Source organism: Hyla sarda, chromosome 4 (assembly GCF_029499605.1).
Source record: "Hyla sarda isolate aHylSar1 chromosome 4, aHylSar1.hap1, whole genome shotgun sequence".
Taxonomy (NCBI): Eukaryota; Metazoa; Chordata; class Amphibia; order Anura; family Hylidae; genus Hyla; species Hyla sarda.
In genome coordinates this window covers 230,725,237-230,745,890 of record NC_079192.1, presented here as the reverse complement: position 1 = coordinate 230,745,890, position 20,654 = coordinate 230,725,237, and the positions used below count along the sequence as shown (strand labels likewise).

At 42.6% G+C, this 20,654-nt stretch overlaps 1 protein-coding gene across 6 annotated transcripts in view; it reads left to right on the top strand.

Moving 5' to 3' along the window:
* The window catches only part of BRD1 (bromodomain containing 1), a 136,260-nt gene that overhangs the window by 53,037 nt on the left and 62,569 nt on the right, over nucleotides 1-20,654 (top strand). For all 6 annotated transcript variants that reach the window (XR_008892651.1, XR_008892650.1, XM_056573710.1 and 3 more), the window contains exons 2-4: nucleotides 7,159-8,532; nucleotides 19,199-19,355; nucleotides 19,936-20,067. Coding sequence is in view for 4 of the 6 variants with exons in the window: in XM_056573708.1 (XP_056429683.1) it covers nucleotides 7,159-8,532; nucleotides 19,199-19,355; nucleotides 19,936-20,067 (1,663 nt within the window). In the remaining 2 variants the exon portion in view is untranslated. The remainder of the gene's footprint in view (nucleotides 1-7,158; nucleotides 8,533-19,198; nucleotides 19,356-19,935; nucleotides 20,068-20,654) is intronic.

Below are 20,654 nucleotides of genomic sequence, written 5' to 3'. Positions count from 1 at the left end.
CAATGGAAGTGTCCTGTTTTGGCTCCCTCCAGCCGTATGCGGTCCCATATTGCCTAAAATGTGTCGCGAACCCAGCCTAAGGGTGCATGCACACCATGTTTTTGTTATACAGTTCCCGTATACGGTTTCAAGTTAAAAACCGTATGGAACTGTATAGAAAACCGTATGCATTGACTTAACATTGTAAACCGTATGTCAAACGCATCATCCGGTTTAGTCCGTTTTGCATCTCATACGGTTTTGTCCAGTTTTTTACTCTTATCCAAAACTGTAGTCTACCACGTTTCTTGGTCCGGGTGAAAAACTCTATTAAACCGTATACGTTTTTTTTAACATGGAAGTCAATGGGAACCGTACAGAACTGTATGTGCGTACGGTTCCATCAGGTTTTCACCATACAGTTTTTGACTTGGCACAGTTTTTTTTTTCTTGGAATTTTAATCAAACAAGTGAAACCTTATTCAAAATGGAGTGAAAAGTTAAAAATGTATGTTTTTTTTTTCCTTAAAAAAACTAATGCAACCGGGAATCATTTTTCAATCCGTGTACGGTTTTCAGCCGTATATGGGTTAAAATTTGTACACACTTTTTGATACAGTTTAGTCAGGTTTTGAGGAATCAGTTTTTCATCAAAAACCTGATACAGGAACTGTATTACAAAAACGTGGTGTGCTTGCACCCTAAGAGTTCTTTTTGGTGAATGACAGCTTTGTACAACGTGTGCTGAGATGTGGAGCGTCCTGACCTCCTTCTAACATCCCACCACAAAACCATCACCCTTCATCACACAGTTCTGTTCCACTTTCTTGCCACAACTTTGCATAGTTCTCATACTAGAATACTCCGGAGACTGTGTGCTTCTGGTTCTTGGTGAAAATCTGTGCTGTCAAGTTGTGTAGCGGGTGTTTTTATCCTCTCAGATACACAGCTATCGGATCACTATCTTCTTGTAATCTCCATGTTGCTCCTTGGTTAATGGTAGTGTTCTCCAAAAAGTGTGGCCCAGACTTATCAAACTGTGTGAGAGAAAAAATTGTGATTTTTTTTCCCACAAGAACCAATCACAGCTCAGCTTTCACTTTACCACAGCTTGTTAGCTGAGCTGTGATTGGTTGTTGTGGAAAATCACTATGGGGGAGATTTATCAAAACCTGTGCAAAGGAAAAGTTGCCCATAGCAACCAATCAGATTGCTTTTTTGATTTTGCAGAGGCCTTGTTAAAAAGGAAAGAAGCGATCTGATTGGTTGCCATGGGCTTTTCCTCTGGACAGGTTTTGATAAATCTCCCCCCTATATTATTTTTCTCTCACACAGTTTGATAAATCTGGGCCTGTGTCTCCAGCTGCTGGGGGTTGTAGTTTTGCAACAGTTAGACCTGTGCTTTCCAACCAGGGTGCCTCCAGCTGTTGCAAACCTTGGGAGCATTGGGAGTTTGTTTATGGGGTACAGAAAAGCATAGATAAGTATGCAGAACTCTTCTATACCACAAAAAATCATAGTGCCATACTTTTCTCCACATTGGCGTAATGGAGGTCCATGGGTATACCACAGCATATGTTTGTCAGTGTTTCCCGACCAGGGTGCCTCCAACTGTCGCAAAACTACAACTCCCAGCATGCCCGGACAGCCAAAGGCTGTCCGGGCATGCTGGGAGTTGTAGTTTTGCAACAGCTGGAGGCACCCTGGTTGGAAAGCAAGTTAGACACACTGTACACTGGTGTAGGGAATGTCCTGTGATGTCAGGGTTTTCAATAACATGCACATTTTGGTAAGTACATATTTTTCCAGGTGACACTTCACACTATTGCAGCAGATGACTGGAGACATCTACCTATACTACTGATGGTATGAAGGCTTGTCACCATAAATCTTCGTTTTATTGTTCATCTTTTTGCAAATTTAGGAAAGACCTCTTATTCTTATCGTCACACGTGGTGTATAGACTGCACGTTTTCCATATAGAAAATTTGCTGTGTGTACAGTAGCAGATATTTTTGCAGCAAAAATACTGGTGCTGTACCTTTTTAACAATACATGTTCAGTTGTTCATGGTAGCGTGTAACTAAAGATGGCCATAGGCACAATTGTGTTTTCAAGGTTTATACATCCTGATATTCTCATGGACCAAATCCCTTAAAGGAAAATGGTCACCCGTTCACCCGCACTATAACCCGATGCACCGGGTTATAGTGCGGGTGAAGAGGCGGCCGATGCGGGGTCCCCTTAAGGTCCCCCTCTTCCAGGGCTGACTTGCAATTTGAGGGGGGCCCGCCGGCTGGATTTAAATATTCATAAGCGCCAGTGATGTGAGTGCTCGTCCATACTGAGCGCTCACGTGACAGGCGCTTCTGAATATTTAAATCTAGCTGGCGGGCCCCCCTCAAAGCGCAAGTCAGTGCTGGAAGAGGGGGATTGAAGCTCCGGACTGCAGGTAGGTATAGCGATTGGAGACCCCGCATCAGTCTCCTGTTCACCCACATTCGTCATGTAAGTCTATGAATGTGTCTAGATCACGGTACACAAGGAAGGAGGCAGGCAAAGTTGGGTGCGGCAGTGCAGACTTCTCCCAGCTCGTTCTCCTGATTTGCCGAGTTCTAAACACTCAGACCCCTACCGATCACAACGTTTGACATGGCGCTAGGATATGTCAAGTTTATTTTATAATGACAGGTACTCTTACTTTGGTGGAGTATGTGTGTGACTAAAGGCTTTTATTCAGAATAGACTGACATAAATAATTACACACATCCAAATGCTAAGATGCTAATAGTATTGCTGTTTTTATTCAGAAACTATAATAAAATGAATATGTCGCCCATCGTGGAGGCTGTAGTAGGCCACCGTCTGGTTCATTCATTTCGGAGCTCAAATTCTGTGCATTGAGTTGCATAGCTTCACTCAGCGTTTTAAAGGGCATTGCATGAAGCTACACAACTCAAGAGCTAGAGGCCCATGCAGTTAAAACATTGCACAAAGCTACACAACTCAACCCCAGCTTCTTTTTTTGGGGATTATGCCACAGCTTGAACTTGGAATGGAGAGCACCAGAATGCGATCTACAGCATCCACTCTGGGTGATATATTTTTTACATGGACTGTTTCTGCACATAGCATTGTTTTTACCCAGACTATATCAGCATTTTGACATTTGGATGCTTGTGATTCTCAAGGTTTCTATCATGCAGGAGGCTTTATCATTCTGTTTTGTCACATCCACTCCCAACTATCCCGTGAGGAGTAGAAGAGCCTGTGTCCCTCATTGGTTACCATATGAACGCTGCATCTGGTACTGTCACCCTTTCCTATTCATTGGGCTGAACGGCTGGGGTCCTGGATGTCAGACCCTCAGCCATTCAAACACTGATGACCTGACCTGAGGAGTGTTATTGTCTGGGATAGATAGATAGATAAAAATCAAATGGCATGTTCTGTAGGGACATATGTTCCATAACATAAAGTGGATAGGCTTAGTTGGAGTCTTCATCCCATGGAATCTAGTATCCTGCAGTAACATTGAATCTGCAAGTATCTTGTTGAGGTTATTGGTAAGGTACCTCCAAATCACCTCCTTTTTTCATTTTGGAGACTGATGTTGGTAATAACATAATTTTTTATAGATATGCTGCAGATTTTGTGCCGTGGGTTTGCATATGGAAAATCCAAAGTGTATTTCAATAGATTCAAAGTGAATACATTGGTAAAACTCTTGTCCATGTTAAAATTGACATAGGGTTTAGGTTTTAAATATGCAGCATATCCGTTTTTGCTGCAGGTTTCTTTGAGGCTTTCTGTATTGACTTCAATGGGAAAGTGGAAATCTAAATTTTTGTTTTTAAATGTAAACATTAGAATGTGACCCTTTAAAATCTATTACTAAATGAACGGTAAATGAAGTCATGCACACTGATTCTTCCCCTATTCCAAGCCTCACATGCCAGTTTTTCAACACTTCTGAATCCCTCTTGACACTGACATGTACCTGATGCAGCCAATATTTGGGGGCATGATCACATGTCCTTGTCAAGAGGGACCATGACATGCTGAGATCCAGTCACGGCAGAACAGGCAGGTGATCGGTGATGGTTTGCCACTTTTTTTTTTTTTTTTTTTTTTATTGTTGAAAATTCTCATTTGGAAAGAAAATGTATCCAATGCAAAACTGTGAGCCAAGCTGATTTTTTTTTTTTTTCCCCCTTTTTCATAGATTTCTCTGTGCAGAAGTTTGGAGTCGATCCTACTTCATTTCTATTATGCAGGTCACAGTAGATCCTATTTCTACAGGCTAGGGAATAGGGATATCCCGATGCCATTTTTTTTAAGACTGTGTACGAGTACCGATACTTTGTCTTAAGTACTCTCCTATACCAATTACCGTTACTTAGTGATAAAGGGCTTTTATATATATATATATATATATATATATATATATATATATATATATATATTAAACTTTTTTGAAAAGGAGGGTGATTCAAATTTTTTATTGGGAAGGGGTTAATTCACATTAATTTTTTTTTAAACTATTTTTCTCACTTTTTTACTCCACATAGGGGACTATTACATGCAATCTATAGATTGCGTACACTGATCAATGCAATACCATAGCATAGTATTGATCAGTGTTATCGGCGCTCCTTTACTACTACCTGCCATGGCTGGTAGCAGTAAAGGAGCTACGATCGGACACACGGAGCAGGGTAAGGGACCTCCAATTACACCGCGGTGATCCCGATCAGCATCTCTGAGCTAACCGGCAGAACATCTCAGGACTTTTAGACACCATGATCAACTTTGATCGCGGTGTCTAAAGGGTTAATGAGGGTCCCGGCTATAATGTGTGCTCCGCTGCTGAGCGCGCTGTATAGCTCGGGAGCGGAGAGTGCAGACGGCTTACCGCACCTTCGTGATACCTGCCGGCGGAAGTCCCGCTGGCAGGTATCAGATTAGGTATTGGGGACTTGCACCAATTTATTACATGGTACAGGGCATGTGATAAAGATCATGCTGATCCCATTATTTACTTCAGTAGTCCACTTTGTATGGAGCCCCCCCTGCGACTTTTTAATAATGCTGTCCACATCCAGTTTTGTAAGCTTAGTCAGGGCTGCTGTAGATCAGCGCCTCAGTTAGTGTAGTTGCACCAAAAAATGTGACAAACTGAAATGGAAAGTCGCAAATCATAACTTCCGGACCACTGCATGATATCAATTGAAATGAAGACTTGATATGTCTTTAGAAAAACCTTTTAAATGAAAAGTCTCAAAACTTTGACGCAAATAATTACAAATTCCCCCTTCTATTACGATACATTATGGTTGTAATACGTGAATCAGTCATGAATCAGTTTGTTCCCCAGTATATGAACTTGCTTGCGCTGTGATCAGCCCATTGACCAGTATTGTGTTAAAGGATTGTCCACATCTTGAACAGTTGATATGGTTATTTGCAATAACAATTTTTTTTAAAAAAAAAGTACATTTTAAAGTGTACCTGTCACTTAAAGAAACTTTCACATGTCCTAGAGACAAGACAAAAGTTTTGACCGGTCAGGGTCTCGGTGTTAAGACCCTGACCGATTAGAATGGGTGGGGAGAGAAGCATGCGCGGACCTAGATAATCGCATAGTTTGTCTCTTCTTGCTTGTTCTAGCGATCGATCTGGGTCTGCACACTTGGACCCAAACCAATCAAAACTTTAGATATGTCTCTACAACGTGTCGTAAGTTTTTCTTAGTGACAGTGTCCATTTAACCCCTTAAGGACGCAGGACGTAAATGTACGTCCTGGTGAGGTGGTACTTAACGCACCAGGACGTACATTTACGTCCTAAGCATAACCGCGGGCATCGGAGCGATGCCCGTGTCATGCGCGGCTGATCCCGGCTGCTGATCGCAGCCAGGGACCCGCCGGCAATGGCCGACGCCCGCGATCTCGCGGGCGTCCGCCATTAACCCCTCAGGTGCCGGGATCAATACAGATCCCGGCATCTGCGGGAGTTCGCGATTAAAATGAACGATCGGATCGCCCGCAGCGCTGCTGCGGGGATCCGATCATTCATAACGCCGCACGGAGGTCCCCTCACCTTCCTCCATGCGGCTCCCGGCGTCTCCTGCTCTGGTCTGTGATCGAGCAGACCAGAGCAGGAGATGACCGATGATACTGATCTGTTCTATGTCCTATACATAGAACAGATCAGTATTAGCAATCATGGTATTGCTATGAATAGTCCCCTATGGGGACTATTCAAGTGTAAAAAAAAAATGTAAAAAAATGTAAAAGTAAAAGTAAAAAAAAAGTGAAAAATCCCCTCCCCCAATAAAAAAGTAAAACGTCCGTTTTTTCCTATTTTACCCCCAAAAAGCATAAAAAAACATTTTTTATAGACATATTTGGTATCGCCGCGTGCGTAAATGTCCGAACTATTAAAATAAAATGTTAATGATCCCGTACGGTGAACGACGTGAACGAAAAAAAAATTTAAAAGTCCAAAATTCCTACTTTTTTAATACATTTTATTTTAAAAAAAATTATAAAAAATGTATTAAAAGTTTTTTATATGCAAATGTGGTATCAAAAAAAAGTACAGATCATGGCGCAAAAAATGAGCCCCCATACCGCCGCTTATACGGAAAAATAAAAAAGTTATAGGTCATCAAAATAAAGGGATTATAAACGTACTAATTTGGTTAAAAAGTTTGTGATTTTTTTTAAGCGCAACAATAATATAAAAGTATATAATAATGGGTATCATTTTAATCGTATTGACCCTCAGAATAAAGAACACACGTCATTTTTACCATAAATTGTACGGCGTGAAAACGAAACCTTCCAAAATTAGCAAAATTGCGTTTTTCGTTTTAATTTCCCCACAAAAATAGTGTTTTTTGGTTGCGCCATACATTTTATGATATAATGAGTGATGTCATTACAAAGGACAACTGGTCGCGCAAAAAACAAGCCCTCATACTAGTCTGTGGATGAAAATATAAAAGTTATGATTTTTAGAAGGCGAGGAGGAAAAAATGAAAACGTAAAAATTAAATTGTCTGAGTCCTTAAGGCCAAAATGGGCTGAGTCCTTAAGGGGTTAAATGTAAATATTGCTGTTGTGCAACTCCTTCTTGCTACAATTTAACTAATATCTGTTTGTTTTGTTTTAGATCTCCCAAGATGAGGCGAAAAGGACGCTGGCATAGGGTTTCTGCCCCCAGAACGTCTACCTCTCCATGTAGTATTAAACATTCCCCTACTCGAGAGACCTTGACGTATGCCCAGGCACAGAGAATGGTTGAAATTGAAATCGAAGGACGCTTGCACAGAATCAGTATATTTGATCCTCTAGACATTATTTCTGATGATGATCCTACTGCTCAAGAAATGAGTGAATGCAATAGTAATAAAGAAAACAGCGAGCAGCCACCCCTGGCTTGTCTGCGGTCTAAAAGACACAAAGTGAGCAAAGCAAAGAAGAAAAGTGAAGTTCTTCCAACCACTCATGGTCATACGACCACGAGCACTCTTCCAGAGCCCAAAGTACGTGTCATAGAATGTAGCCCCCCATCTGCTCCACATAGGTCTGCTGCATACTACAAATTTCAGGAAAAGTCCTCCGAAGAGATGGATGAAGAAGTGGAATACGACATGGATGAGGAGGATTACGCTTGGTTGGAAATAATAAATGACAAAAGGAAAAGTGAAGGCTTTTCTGTAGTGTCTCAAGACATATTTGAGTTTCTTATGGACCGATTTGAGAAAGAATCTTACTTTGAAAACCAAAAGCAGGGTGAACAGCAGTCATTGATTGACGAGGATGCTGTGTGTTGTATTTGCATGGATGGTGAATGTCAGAATAGTAATGTTATCTTGTTTTGTGATATGTGTAATTTAGCAGTACATCAAGAGTGTTACGGTGTGCCATACATCCCAGAAGGACAGTGGCTATGCAGGCATTGTCTACAGTCACGGAATACAGCTATTGAGTGCGTATTGTGCCCAAACAGGGGAGGTGCCTTTAAAAAGACTGATGATGATCGATGGGGACATGTTGTTTGCGCTCTATGGATACCAGAAGTAGGGTTTGCAAACACAGTTTTTATTGAACCAATTGACGGTGTTCGAAACATTCCCCCGGCAAGATGGAAGTTAACTTGCTACCTCTGCAAGAAAAAAGGTGTTGGTGCCTGCATTCAGTGCCATAAGGCTAACTGTTACACAGCTTTTCATGTCACATGTGCTCAAAAGGCCGGGCTGTACATGAAAATGGAACCTGTGAAGGAAGTGACTGTGAGTGGCACCACATTTTCTGTAAAAAAGACTGCATACTGTGATGCTCATACTCCTTCAGGGTGTGTCCGGAGGCCGCTAAATATTTATGAAGAACCAGAGTCTAAAAATGGCATTTGTAGGAAGGGCACTGAAAAGTCCATGAGGTCAACATCTAAAGTTAGGAAAAAAGCTAAAAAATCCAAAAAAGCTGTGACTGAAACCTGTACAGTGGTACCAACAGTCAGTGTTCCGGATATTCCAACTCAGAGGTAAGATGACAAGCCCTGTGGTAATGATATGGGAGTTCATATTTGGGTATACACCTCTGGACTTGCACAGCATTATCGTCCTGGTACAGTGTTATTAAAGACACACCATGGTATAATTATACTATGCAAAAGCCAGAGTGACTTACCAGCTGTCGTGCATGGTTTTCCAACTGTGTATTTATTTATTTTTTTTAGTTTTGTTAGTTGTATTATATGTTTTCTGGAATTTTCAGAAGTCCTATAGACAAGACTATGGGAAAATGCCATACCTAGATCATACTGTCATGAAATGTAAGCCACCGAAACGTTGGATGTTTCATTATAGTCCTGTGTAACATCTGGCCACAGTAGGTCTCGGGGAAAGAAAAGTAAAAAATATTGCTTTTTCACAACTATAAGGGTATGTTCACATACGACAGATATGCTGCAGATTTGTTGGGGATTTTCCGAATTACTTCATGTGAGGATTTCTTATGAATTGTGACTTCCCTATTTAATGTACCCTACCCCTTAACCAGTTAAGGATGCAGGGTGTACAGGAACGACCCAGTTCCCGAGTCCTTAAGGACGCAGGACGTACCTGTACGCCCTAATCCCGTTACTGGGGTTTAAAACATTCTCACAAGCGGAGAACACTTCAAACCACGTGGGTCCTGACTACTGTCAGCAGCCAGGACCCAGGGTTAATGCCGTGCACCGCCGAATGGTCCAATGCCCAGCATCAACCATTTAGACACAGCAATCAAAGTTGATTGCGGCGTCTAAAGTGAAAGTAAAACTATCCCGGTAGCTCAGCGGAGCTGATCAGACTATTGCGACCGAATCGCGATGTCCTGATGAGCTTACTGGATGACTGGATGGTCCTCGCCTGCCTCCTTGTTGTCCGATCGGCGATCTACTGCTCCAAGCCTACTCAGCAGGCTGGAGCAATAGAGTGCCAATAACACTGATCAATGCTATGCTATGGCCCATTTTGGACTTATGGACCTCGACTTTAGGACCAGACTTTTTTTTTTTTTTTTTTGGCCGGGATAGTTTATAACATTTTAGATGCTGCAATAAACTTTGATTTGGAGTCTAAAGGGTTAATTCCGGGCATCGGCACAATCAGTGATGCCCGGAATTAGTCCAGGGTCCTGGCTGCTCATAGTAACCGGGACCCACTAACTATTGTTTTTTTCTTCTTTTTAGAATAATACAATGATAAAGTATGTCATTATGTTAATGATATTAACCATAAAGTGCATTGCATAAAAACTAAACCCTGCAAAAGTAGCCAAATTATGATTTAGTTTTAAATTTCCTCACACAAATAATAATGTTTTGTTTGTGTCATACAGTTTAGATGTCATTACAAAATACAATTGGTTGCTCAAAAAAACAAGCATCCATTTGGATCTGTAGATGGAGGGGGAAAAAAAAGTTAAAAGGCACTTAAAAGTTCAGGATGGAAAAATATGATGCAAAAATGAAATTGTCTTTGTCCTTACGGCCAAAATAGGCTGTTCCTTAAAGGGGTATTCCGCCCCTAGACATCTTATCCCCTATCCAAAGGATAGGGGATAAGATGTTAGATCGCCACGGTCCCGCTGCTGGGGACCCCCGGGATCCCCGCTGCAGCACCGCGCTATCATTACAGCACAGAGCGAGTTCGCTCTGTGCGTAATGACGGGCGATACGGGGGACGGAGCAGCGTGACGTCATGGCGCCGCCCCTTGTGACATCACGGCCCGTCCCCTTAATGCAAGTATATGGGAGGGGACGTGGCGACCGCCACGCCCCCTCCCATACACTTGTATTGAAAGGGGCGGGTCGTGACATCACGAGGGGCGGAGCCGTGACGTAACAATTCTCCGGCCCCTGTACCGCCCATCATTACGTGCAGAGCGAACTCGCTCTGTGCTGTAATGATAGCGCGGTGCTGCAGCGGGGATCCCGGGGGTCCCCAGCAGCGGGACCGTGGCGATTTGACATCTTATCCCCTATCCTTTGGATAGGGGATAAGATGTCTAGGGGCGGAATACCCCTTTAAGGGGTTAAAGGGAACTAAGAATTAGATTTTACCATATATAATGCTTGGCAATGCGTTATATATTAGGGATCGACCGATATTGTTTTTTTTAGGGCTGATACCGATAATCTGTGACCTTTCAGGCCGATAGCCGATAACTTATACCGATATTCCGGTATAAGTTATTGGCTATTTCTCTCCACCGAACCCCCAGCCCCATCCCCCTGCAACGCAGAAGCTGCTGCAGATCAATAATTTAAGGTGGGCTCTGTAAATCAATGAACTGCTGCGGCTTTTGCGGAGCCAGAGACCGCCGCCCGCCTCTCTCCCCTTGCCTGTCCTGGGTCCTCCTGAGTCCAACCACCTGCCGCTGCCCCATTGCCTCCCCCATCCCTGTTTTTTATAATTACCTGTTCCTGGCGTCCGCAATACTTCTGGCTCCAGCGGCGTCCTGAGCTGTCACTGTGCGCACTGACGGTGATGTTGCGTTGAGGACGTCACTCGTCATTGCGCACAGCAACAGCGCAGGACGCCGCAGGAGCCAGAAGTAGCGGACCCGGGAACAGGCAATTATAAAACCGAGGAAGGGGGAGGCAATGGGGCGGCGGTCGTCTCTGGGCGGGGCATTATCGGCAAGGTAATTGCCGATGCCAATAATGTCCAAAATCGTGAATATCTGCTGATATCGGCCAAACCGATAATCGGTCGATCCCAAATGTGTGTGTGTGTGTGTGTGTGTGTGTGTATATATATATATATATATATATATATATATATATATATATATATATATATATATATATATATATATATATATATTAAACATAATATGGTAAAATCTTTAACCGCTCACCGCCCAGGGGACTACTTACGGGGGTAACTTACAAACTTCATATCTTCACCATCCCTGGTGTCAAAAATGTTATAGGTGTCGGAATATGGTTATGTAGATGAGTAAAACAAGTAAGATGCAAAAAAATAAAAAATTGCCTGGGTTATTAACGGGTTAAACAATATATCTATGGTTTGTAGTTAGTCAGCCTTTTTTATAAGCATTATTTCTACTTATAAACTGTGTGGTAAACTTCAAAGTTGCCCATATGTAATGTAAACCTTTAATTCTCTTGTTAAAATATGCTGACATCATGATATTGAAGCCTAGCTCTTGCATCTTCTGCTATCACCATACCTGCAGTCTGGTTTACATGTAGGCTGGTTGTTTTTCCTTGCAGATGTCCATACTGGCCTCAAAGTAGTGTGTTACATACTCCTCTTCTGTTGATGGACATGAAAGCTTTGTATAGATCAAGGTTTCCCAACCAGGGTGCCTCCAGCTATTGCAAAACTACAACTCCCAGCATTCCCGTACAGCCTTTGGCCGATAGCCGATAACTTATACCGTTATTCCGTGCATTTTAATTCACCCAGGGCCCCCAACAAAAATATCCTTGGTAAAGTGAGGGTGCGTGTGTGTGTGTATACCCTGATAAACTGTTTCTGGCCGCGCAGAAGCCGCTGCAGTTCAATGATTTAAAGCGGGCGCTTTAAATCAATGAACTGCAATGGCTTTTGCAGGGCCATAGACCGCCTCTTTCCCCCTGCCTGTCCTGAGTCCAACTGCCCAATTGCCTCCCCCTGCCTATCCTCTGACCAGAGACCGCCGCTGCCCCATTGCCTCCCCCATCCCCAGTTTTATAATTACCGGTTCCTGGGGTCCGCGCTACTTCTGACTCCTGCGGCGTCCTGCGCTGTTGCTGTGCGCTGCGCAATGACGAGTGACGTCCTCAACGTGACGTCACCGTCAGTGGCCCGGCACATGACAGCTCAGGACGCCGCCAGAGCAAGAAGTAGCGCGGACCCCGGGAACAGGTAATTATAAAATCGGGGATGGGGGAGTAAATGGGGCAGTGGCGGTCTCTGACCAGAGGATAGGCAGGGGGAGGCAATCGGGCAGCGGCGGTGGTTGGACTTAGAACCCCAGGACAGGCAGGGGGAGAGAAGCGAGTGGCGGTGGCAGTGTCTGGCCCTGCAAAAGCCACTGCAGTTCATTGATTTAAAGCGCCCGCATTATCGGCAGGTTAGATGCCAATACCGATAACTTACAAAATCATGAATATCGGCCGATAATATTGTCCAATACGATAATCAGTCGATCCCTATTATACAGTATCTCACATAAGTGAGTACACCCCTCACATTTTTGTACAATGTACAAAATAAAGTAATGAGTGCACAGCCTGTCTAACAGTGTTTAACCTTTTAAAGACACAGGACGTACCTGTATGCCCTGTGCCTGCTCCCCTGCTATGACATGGGCTCACAGGTTGACCCCGCGTCATAGCCAGGTGGTCCCGGCAGCTATCAGCCGCCAGGACCTGTGTATAATGCCAGACCTCACCGATTGCGGTGATGCCCGGCTTTAACCCCTTAGACAGGAAAGACAATCAAAGTTGAGTGCCGTGTCTAAAGTGAAAGTAAACCATTCCTGGCAGTTTAATCGGGCTGTTCAGGACCTCTGTGCTGAAATTGCGGCGTCCCAACTGAGCTGACACGGGGAGGGTCCCTACCTGCCTCCTCTCTGTCCGATCGGTTATCTGCTGCTCCATGCCTGCTCAGCAGGTTGGACCAGCAGAGCGCCGATAACACTGATCAATGCGATGTTATAGTATTAAACAGTGTATGCAATCAGAAGATTGCATGTAATAGTCTCTTATGGGGACTAAAAAATGGTGTGAAAAAAAACTGATTTTATCCCCTTCCTTAATAAAAGTTTGAATCACCCCCCTTTTCCCATTTAAAAAAAATAAATAAATAAACCTAAACATGGGGTATCGCCATGTGCGTAAATGACCGAACTATGAAAAATGTAATGTTAATTAAACCGCAATGTCAGTGGCGTACACGTAAAAAAATTCCAAAGTCCAAAATTGCGTATTTTTGGTCACTTTGTATACCCTAAAAAGATGTATGAAAAGCAATCAGAAAAGTCACAATAAAACAAAAATGGTACCGATAAAGACTACAGACCACGGTGCAAAAAATTAGCCCTCATATAGCTCCGTATGAGGAAAAATAGTTATAGGGGTCATAAGATGACAATTTTAAACATATATTTTTTGTTGCATGTAGTTAAAATTTTTGTAGTATAATAAAATTAAAACCTACATAAATTGGGTATCCCTGTAAATGTATGGACCTACAAAATAAATTATAAGTTTTAAGGTTTACCGAAAAGTGCACTGTGTAGAAACGGAAGCCTCTAAAAATTACGAAATTGCTTTTTATTTTTTATTTTTTTTTGATGACTGATGTCATTAAAAAGTAAAATTGGTAGTGCAATAAAAAAGCCCTCCATATGGGTGTGTAGGTGGAAAACTGAAAGCGTTATGATTTTTAGAAGGGGAGGAGGAAAAAACAAAAGTAGAAAAACGCTGAGTCCTGGAAGGGTTAAAGTTGTCCCCTCAAAATAACGGTCATTAACTCTGGTAGAAAACTTTTATTTTATTTATTTATTTTAAATCAATTGGTGCCAGAAAGTTAAACAGATTTGTAAATTACTTCTATTTAAAAATCTTAATACTTCCAGTACTTATCAGATGCTGTATACTCCACAGGAAGTTCTTCTGTTTTTGAATTTCTTTTGTCTTACCACAGTGTTCTCTGCTGACACCTCTGTCCATGTCTGGAACTGTCCAGAGTAGGAGCAAATCCCCAAAGCAAACCTATCCTGCTCTGGACAGTTCCTGACATGGGCAGAGGTGTCAGCAGAGAGCACTGTGGTCAGACTGGAAAGAATTACACAACTTCCTCTGGAGCATACAGCAGCTTTTAAAGGGTACCTCTCAAATAAACTTTTGATATATTTTAGATTAATGAATGTTGAATAACTTTCCAATAGCATGTTAATGAAAAATATGCTTCTTTCTATTGTATTTTTCCCAATCAGTCCCTTCAGCAAGCATTTCTGGAGTCCTAAACACTCAGAGCTGCCAGCCTGCTTTGTTCACAGCCAAACAGGCTGTGAACAAAGCAGGCTTGCAGCTCTGAGTGTTCTCCTTTGTGAACAAAGCAGACTGGCAGCTCGTAGTGTTTGAGACTCCAGCATAGTCTGAAATGCTTGCTGCCAGGACTGGTAGGGAGACCCCTAGTGGTCATTTCTTCAAAGTGGAAAATTAAATAGAAAGAAGCATATTTTTTAATAACATGCAATTGTAAAGTTATTCTGCATACATTAATCTATAATATATCAAAAGTATTTTTGATGAGAGGTACCCTTTAACCTCTTAAGGACCCATGACGTATGCGTACGTCATGAGTCCCGGTCCTGCGATATAACGCGGGGTCACACGGTGACCCCGCATCATATTGCGGCGGGCCTGGCGTCATAGTGAAGCCGGGACCCGCCTCTAATAGCGCGCGGCACTGATCGCTGTGCCGCACGCTATTAACCCTTTAGCCGCGCGCTCAAAGCTGATCCACGCGGCTAAAAATGAAAGTAAAAGTGCCCGGCTAGCTCAGGGAGCTGTTCGGGATCGCCACGGTATAATCGCGGCATCCCGAACAGCTGTGCTACAGGAGGAAGGTCTCTTACCTTCTCCTGCGCTGTCCGATCGCCGAATGAATGCTTCAAGCCTGAGATCCAGGCTTGAGCATTCAATCGCCGAAAACACTGATTGATCCATTCCTATGGAGATGGATCAATCAGTGTAAAAGATCAGTACATGCAATGTTATAGCCCCCTATAGGAGCTATAATATTGCATAAGAAAAGTGTAAAAAAAATCATTAACCCTTTCAATTATCCCTTCCCCTAATAAGTTTGAATCACCCGGCATTTCCAAAAATAAAAAAAACATAATGTAAATAATAATAAAAATAAACATATGTGGTATCACCGCGTGCGGAAATGTCCGAATTATAAAAATATACCGCTTTTTAAACCGCTCGTTCAATGGCGTACGCGCAAAAAAATTCAAGTCCAAAATAGTACATTTTTGATCACTTTTTATACCACAAAAAAGTGAATAAAAAGTGATCAAAAAGTCTGATCAGAACAAAAATGGTACCGCTAAAAACTTCAGATGACGACGCAAAAAATGAGTCCTCAAAGCGCCCTGAACACAGAAAAATAAAGTTATAGGGGTCAAAAGATGACCATTTTAAACTTATACATTTTCCTGCATATATTCATGATTTTTTTCTGGAGTGATACAAAATCAAACCTATATAAGTAGGGTATCATTTTAACCGTATGGACCTACAGAATAAAGATATGGTGTCATTTTTGACAAAAAATGTACTGCGTAAAAACAGAAGCCCCCAAAACTTACAAAATAGTGTTTTTTTTCATCAGTTTTGTCGCACATTGATTTTTTTTTCCCAGTTTTACCGTAGATTTTTGGGTAAAATGACTAATGTCATTACAAAGTAGAATTAGTGACGCTAAAATTAAGCCATTATATATAATTTTAGGTGAAAATTTTTAAGAGTTATGATTTTTTAAAGTTAAGGAGGAAAAATTTAAAATGAAAAAACGGAAAAAGCCCGGGTCCTTAAGGGGTTAAGTACTAGAAGGATTAAGATTTTTTTAATAGAAGTAATTTACAAATAGAAGTAATTAAAATAAAAAATACAAATTTCCACCAGCGTACCAGTTTTAATGTCTAAAGCAGTTTTTCCCAAACGCGGTCCTCAAGCACCCCCAACAGGTCATGTTTTCAGGATTCATAGGTGATATAACTGTGGTGATGCCTGATTCACTGACCATAATTATCACCTGTGAAAGACTAAGGAAATCCAGAAAACATGACCTGTTGGGGGCGCTTGAGGACGTTTGGGAAACACTGCTCTAAACCATGGCAACAAAAGTGAGTACACCTCTAAGTGCAGATGTCCCATTTGGGCCCAAATAGCCATTTTCTCTGCCTGTTTTCTTGTGACTTGTTAGTGTTACAATCTCTTAGGTGTAAATGGGGAGCGGTTGCCATAAACCTGCTTAAAGTCTCATGCACTTAAATCTTTATTCTGTATACTGCTTAATTTAGCTGTGCAGAGCAGAGTTAAAGGGGCACAGTGAATTCAGCTGCACACTACTGACCCTTCATTCTATCAATCAGGGGGATAGGAGATAAGTAGCTGACCACGGAGGGTCCAACCGCTGGGGCCCCCCGTAATCTGGAAGGAACCTTGTCTCGCTCTGTCCACGAGTGTGTGTCATCTACATCTATACTGCACATGCTCCATTCATTTCAATAAATGAGTGGGACCGGGTTCTCTTCCAGGAGATTGCGGGGGGCCCTAGTGGTCTGACCTCTCTTCTCTCCCCCCCAGCTACTTAGCCCCTATCAACAGGATAGAGGATAAGTTAATTCTGGCTGCAGTACCCCTTTAAACATTATTAGTGCATAACTTTGTGTCACTGCCAGTATGGTTGAACTTCTTGTTGTTGTGCTTTAAAAAAAAAAAATTATTTATTTTTGCCTCAGATTTGTTTTAACCCCTTAAGGATGCAGCCCTTTTTCGCAATTCTGACCACCGTCACTTTAAGCGTTAATAACTCTGGGATGCTTTTACCGATTATTCTGATTCTGAGAATTTGTTTTTTCGTGACATATTCTACTTTATGTTGGTGGTAAATTTTCGGCGTTACTTGCATCCTTTCATTTCATGAAAATTTAGCTTTTTCTAACTTTGAAGCTCTCTACTTGTAAGGAAAATGGATATTCCAAATAAATTTTATTTTTATTCACAAATACAATATGTCCACTTTATGTTGACATCATAAAATGGACATATTTTTACTTTTTGAAAAAAATTAGAGGGCTTCAAAGTAGAGCAGCAACTTTCAAAATTTTCATGAAAATTGCTAAATCTGAAGGGACAGATGTTACAGAACTACAACTCCCAGCATGCCTGGGCAGTCTAGGCATGCTGAGAGTTGTAGTTTGGCAACATCTGGAGGGCCACTGTTTGGGCACCACTGTAATAGTCGTCTCCAAACTATGACCCTCCAGATGTTGCAAAACTACAACTCCCAGCATGCCCAGACAGCCTTTGGTTGTCTGGCCATGCTAGGAGTTGCAGTTTGGCAACCACTAGAAGGGCAGCAGTAAAGATCGCTTTACTGCCCCCTTCCTCCCCACCCACCGTCGCTTCCCTACATGCGCCGCTGATCTCTGCAGTTTCCAACGATGATCAGCGGTCCCCACGGCATCTTCTGATCAGGTACCCGCCGCCATCTTCTCCCCCCATTCTGCCCGACATCCAGGGGTGGGCAGAGCAGTGGGGTTCCATGGCAACCCCCTGTCATGCGCTGCCATTGGTCAGAATTAATTTCTGACTAATGGCAAGGGGTAGGAGGAGGTTGCAGCACTGCAATCTCGCTCCTATCCCTCAGGATGATCGGGGCGGTCACTGACGGCTCCGATCATCCCTATTTTCCGGGTGATCGGGTCACCTGAGACCCGATCAACCTGGAATAGGAGAAAATCGCATGTCTGAATTGACATGCGATTTTCTCCATTCGCCGACATGACCCCCCTCGGCGATGTGCTGGGATACCTGCTGAATGATTTCAGCAGCCATCTCGGTCCGGTCCCCAACCGGCTAGCGGCGGGGACCGGAATTCCCACGGGCGTATGCATACTAACTACGTCCTTAAGGACTCGGGATGCAGGGTGTATGCATACGCCCTATGTCCTGAAAAGGTTAATGACCTGTTAAGCCTCATTACCCCTTCTCTTCCCCATTTGTTGCCAACTTGTTCTCTATATTGGCACTTTGGGAATACACTGTACTTGGCGTGCACTTGATTTCTAGAAAAATATTCCTACTTTTTATTATTTGATTTAAAATAGACAGGATAAAAACATTGCAAACAAAGATATCCAAGTGGAAAGTAACGTGTTTCTGGCCGCTACCACCTCTTTGTCAATAGTTGCCATTTTAGGTGCTTTTCAGGTGGATACTGTTGTTTGCCATGTTTATTTTGTGATGTATTTGTTTTTGTTACAATTGGACTGAGCACTGAGGGGTTGAGCTGATATAAAATATGGTTTTTGTAATGGCACATATTTCTGATGAAGCGGTTTATGGAGTTAATGGGCTGTAGACTTTTAGGTCAAGTTCCTCCTTCATGCCTTTCTCACTAGATAAAAAATATCCCCATAACACATCAATTAATGGCACCCAAAATATAACTACACATACAACTACTATGGTACAGATATGTGCATTTGTTGGTGTTGGGGTTTGTGACATTTTCCTTTTTAGAAAGTGCTTTAGGAAAGTCTCATGTTCTGGTCAGAGCTGCATGTGTCAGTCAGTGTTTGTACCGTGGTAGTGTTACTAGTGAGATCATTGTGTACAACGGGGTTTCCCAACCAGGGTGCCTCCAGCTGTTGCAAAACTACAACTCCCAGCATGCCCAGACAGCCGACGGCTGTCCGGGCATGCTGGGAGTTGTAGTTTTGCAACAGGTGGAGGCACCTTGGTTGGGAAACACTGGTGTAGAAGATAGACTTTAATATGGCAGAGGCAGCTGGGCGATCCTAAATGCTTGCCACCTGATTGAACACCCCTTGATGAGTTACTTAACTCTAAATTCTTTGTTTTTGCTAATGTTCTAACATTTGTATTCAATTTTTTTTCCTTGTAGAATAAACAAAATAATAAACCAGGTATCAATTCAACGGAAAAAGCAGTTTGTTGAGCGGGTACAAAGTTACTGGCTTCTAAAGAGACTCTCAAGAAATGGCATTCCTTTGCTGAGAAGGCTGCAGTCCAGTTTACAGTCACAGAGAAATAGCCAACAGGTATGGGCATTTGTAATTCTGTTGGTTAGAGGAGAAATGCGCAGACATCCTTTCACATTTTCATTAAATATTTCATCACAAAAAGGTATGCTTTATGATACTTGAATAGCAATATGCCTTCTGACATTGTCTTGTCCCTTTACTTCAATAGAAGCTGTATTTCTTCTCAAATGCAGTTTCTTATGCCCAGCTGGAAGGATCCATAGCTACAGAATTGTCTGCCCTTGAACCCTTTACCAGAAACTTTTGTGTTTTCAATATTTTTTCTTACAGAAGTCATCCAGTGGTAAGGATTTATCCCCTGGGAACCAACCCCCCCCCCAACTTGCACCGCGATCTCCCATACGGGGGCTCTGCCTCCACCTCTCCCATAGTGTTATGGAGGGTAGCGTGTTTGGATCAGCTGACCTGCTATGTGTACAACATCACACACAGCAGCTCAGCAGGAGCCCAGTACGGGAGGTCGCGGGGTGTCCCAATGGATCGGGGATAGGTTTCCTACCACTGGACTTCTTTGAAGGTCACAAACTGTCTTAATATTTCAATTGTAAATTGTCCTTTATTGTTCATTTTGTCTCAGAGAGAAGATGATGAAGAAGTCCAGATCTTGAAAAAGAAGTTAAAATACTGGCAGCGGTTGCGGCATGACCTTGAAAGAGCCCGGTTACTTATTGAACTGATCCGAAAACGTGAAAAGTTAAAACGTGAACAGGTGTTATTTTTGTATTACCTTTAGTCCCCCAAATAAGTGCACACTCACAACTGCTAGACAACCGTACACGGTGAGACTTGTTTTTCAGCAGTTTTGGGAACATCTCTTGTGCTGGTGTGGGCAGTCATGAATCGGGCATGTCCGTTTTGGGAAGTGATCTTAAATACTTGAAAATACATATACCTAGGAGACTTTTAAGTGGGATCTTTACAGCTTGCCAACCGCGCATAGACTTTCTACATGAAGCCAGTTAACTTGGCACAGCAGTTCTAAAATTGCCTTACAAAGTATGGCACCAGCATGGAGATTGTGCTGCTGCCAGTGACAGCTGGGCTCTCCAGTGAGAAGGCAGGGATTGTGTATACACAGTGCTCAATTAATTGTATATACAGCTCAACAGGAAGCAATACTGCAGTGATCCCCAATTCTGGGTGTCTGCAGTCCTAGCTGACCCATATCACCTTTGCAGTGAATGTTGGGGGAGGGGGGGTTGCTATATTTCCCATGTAACTGTGGCTACTATGTTGGCCCTAGTTGCAGTGGAAATCAGAAAAATTAAAAATGTGTTTTAGTAAGAAGATGCCTCC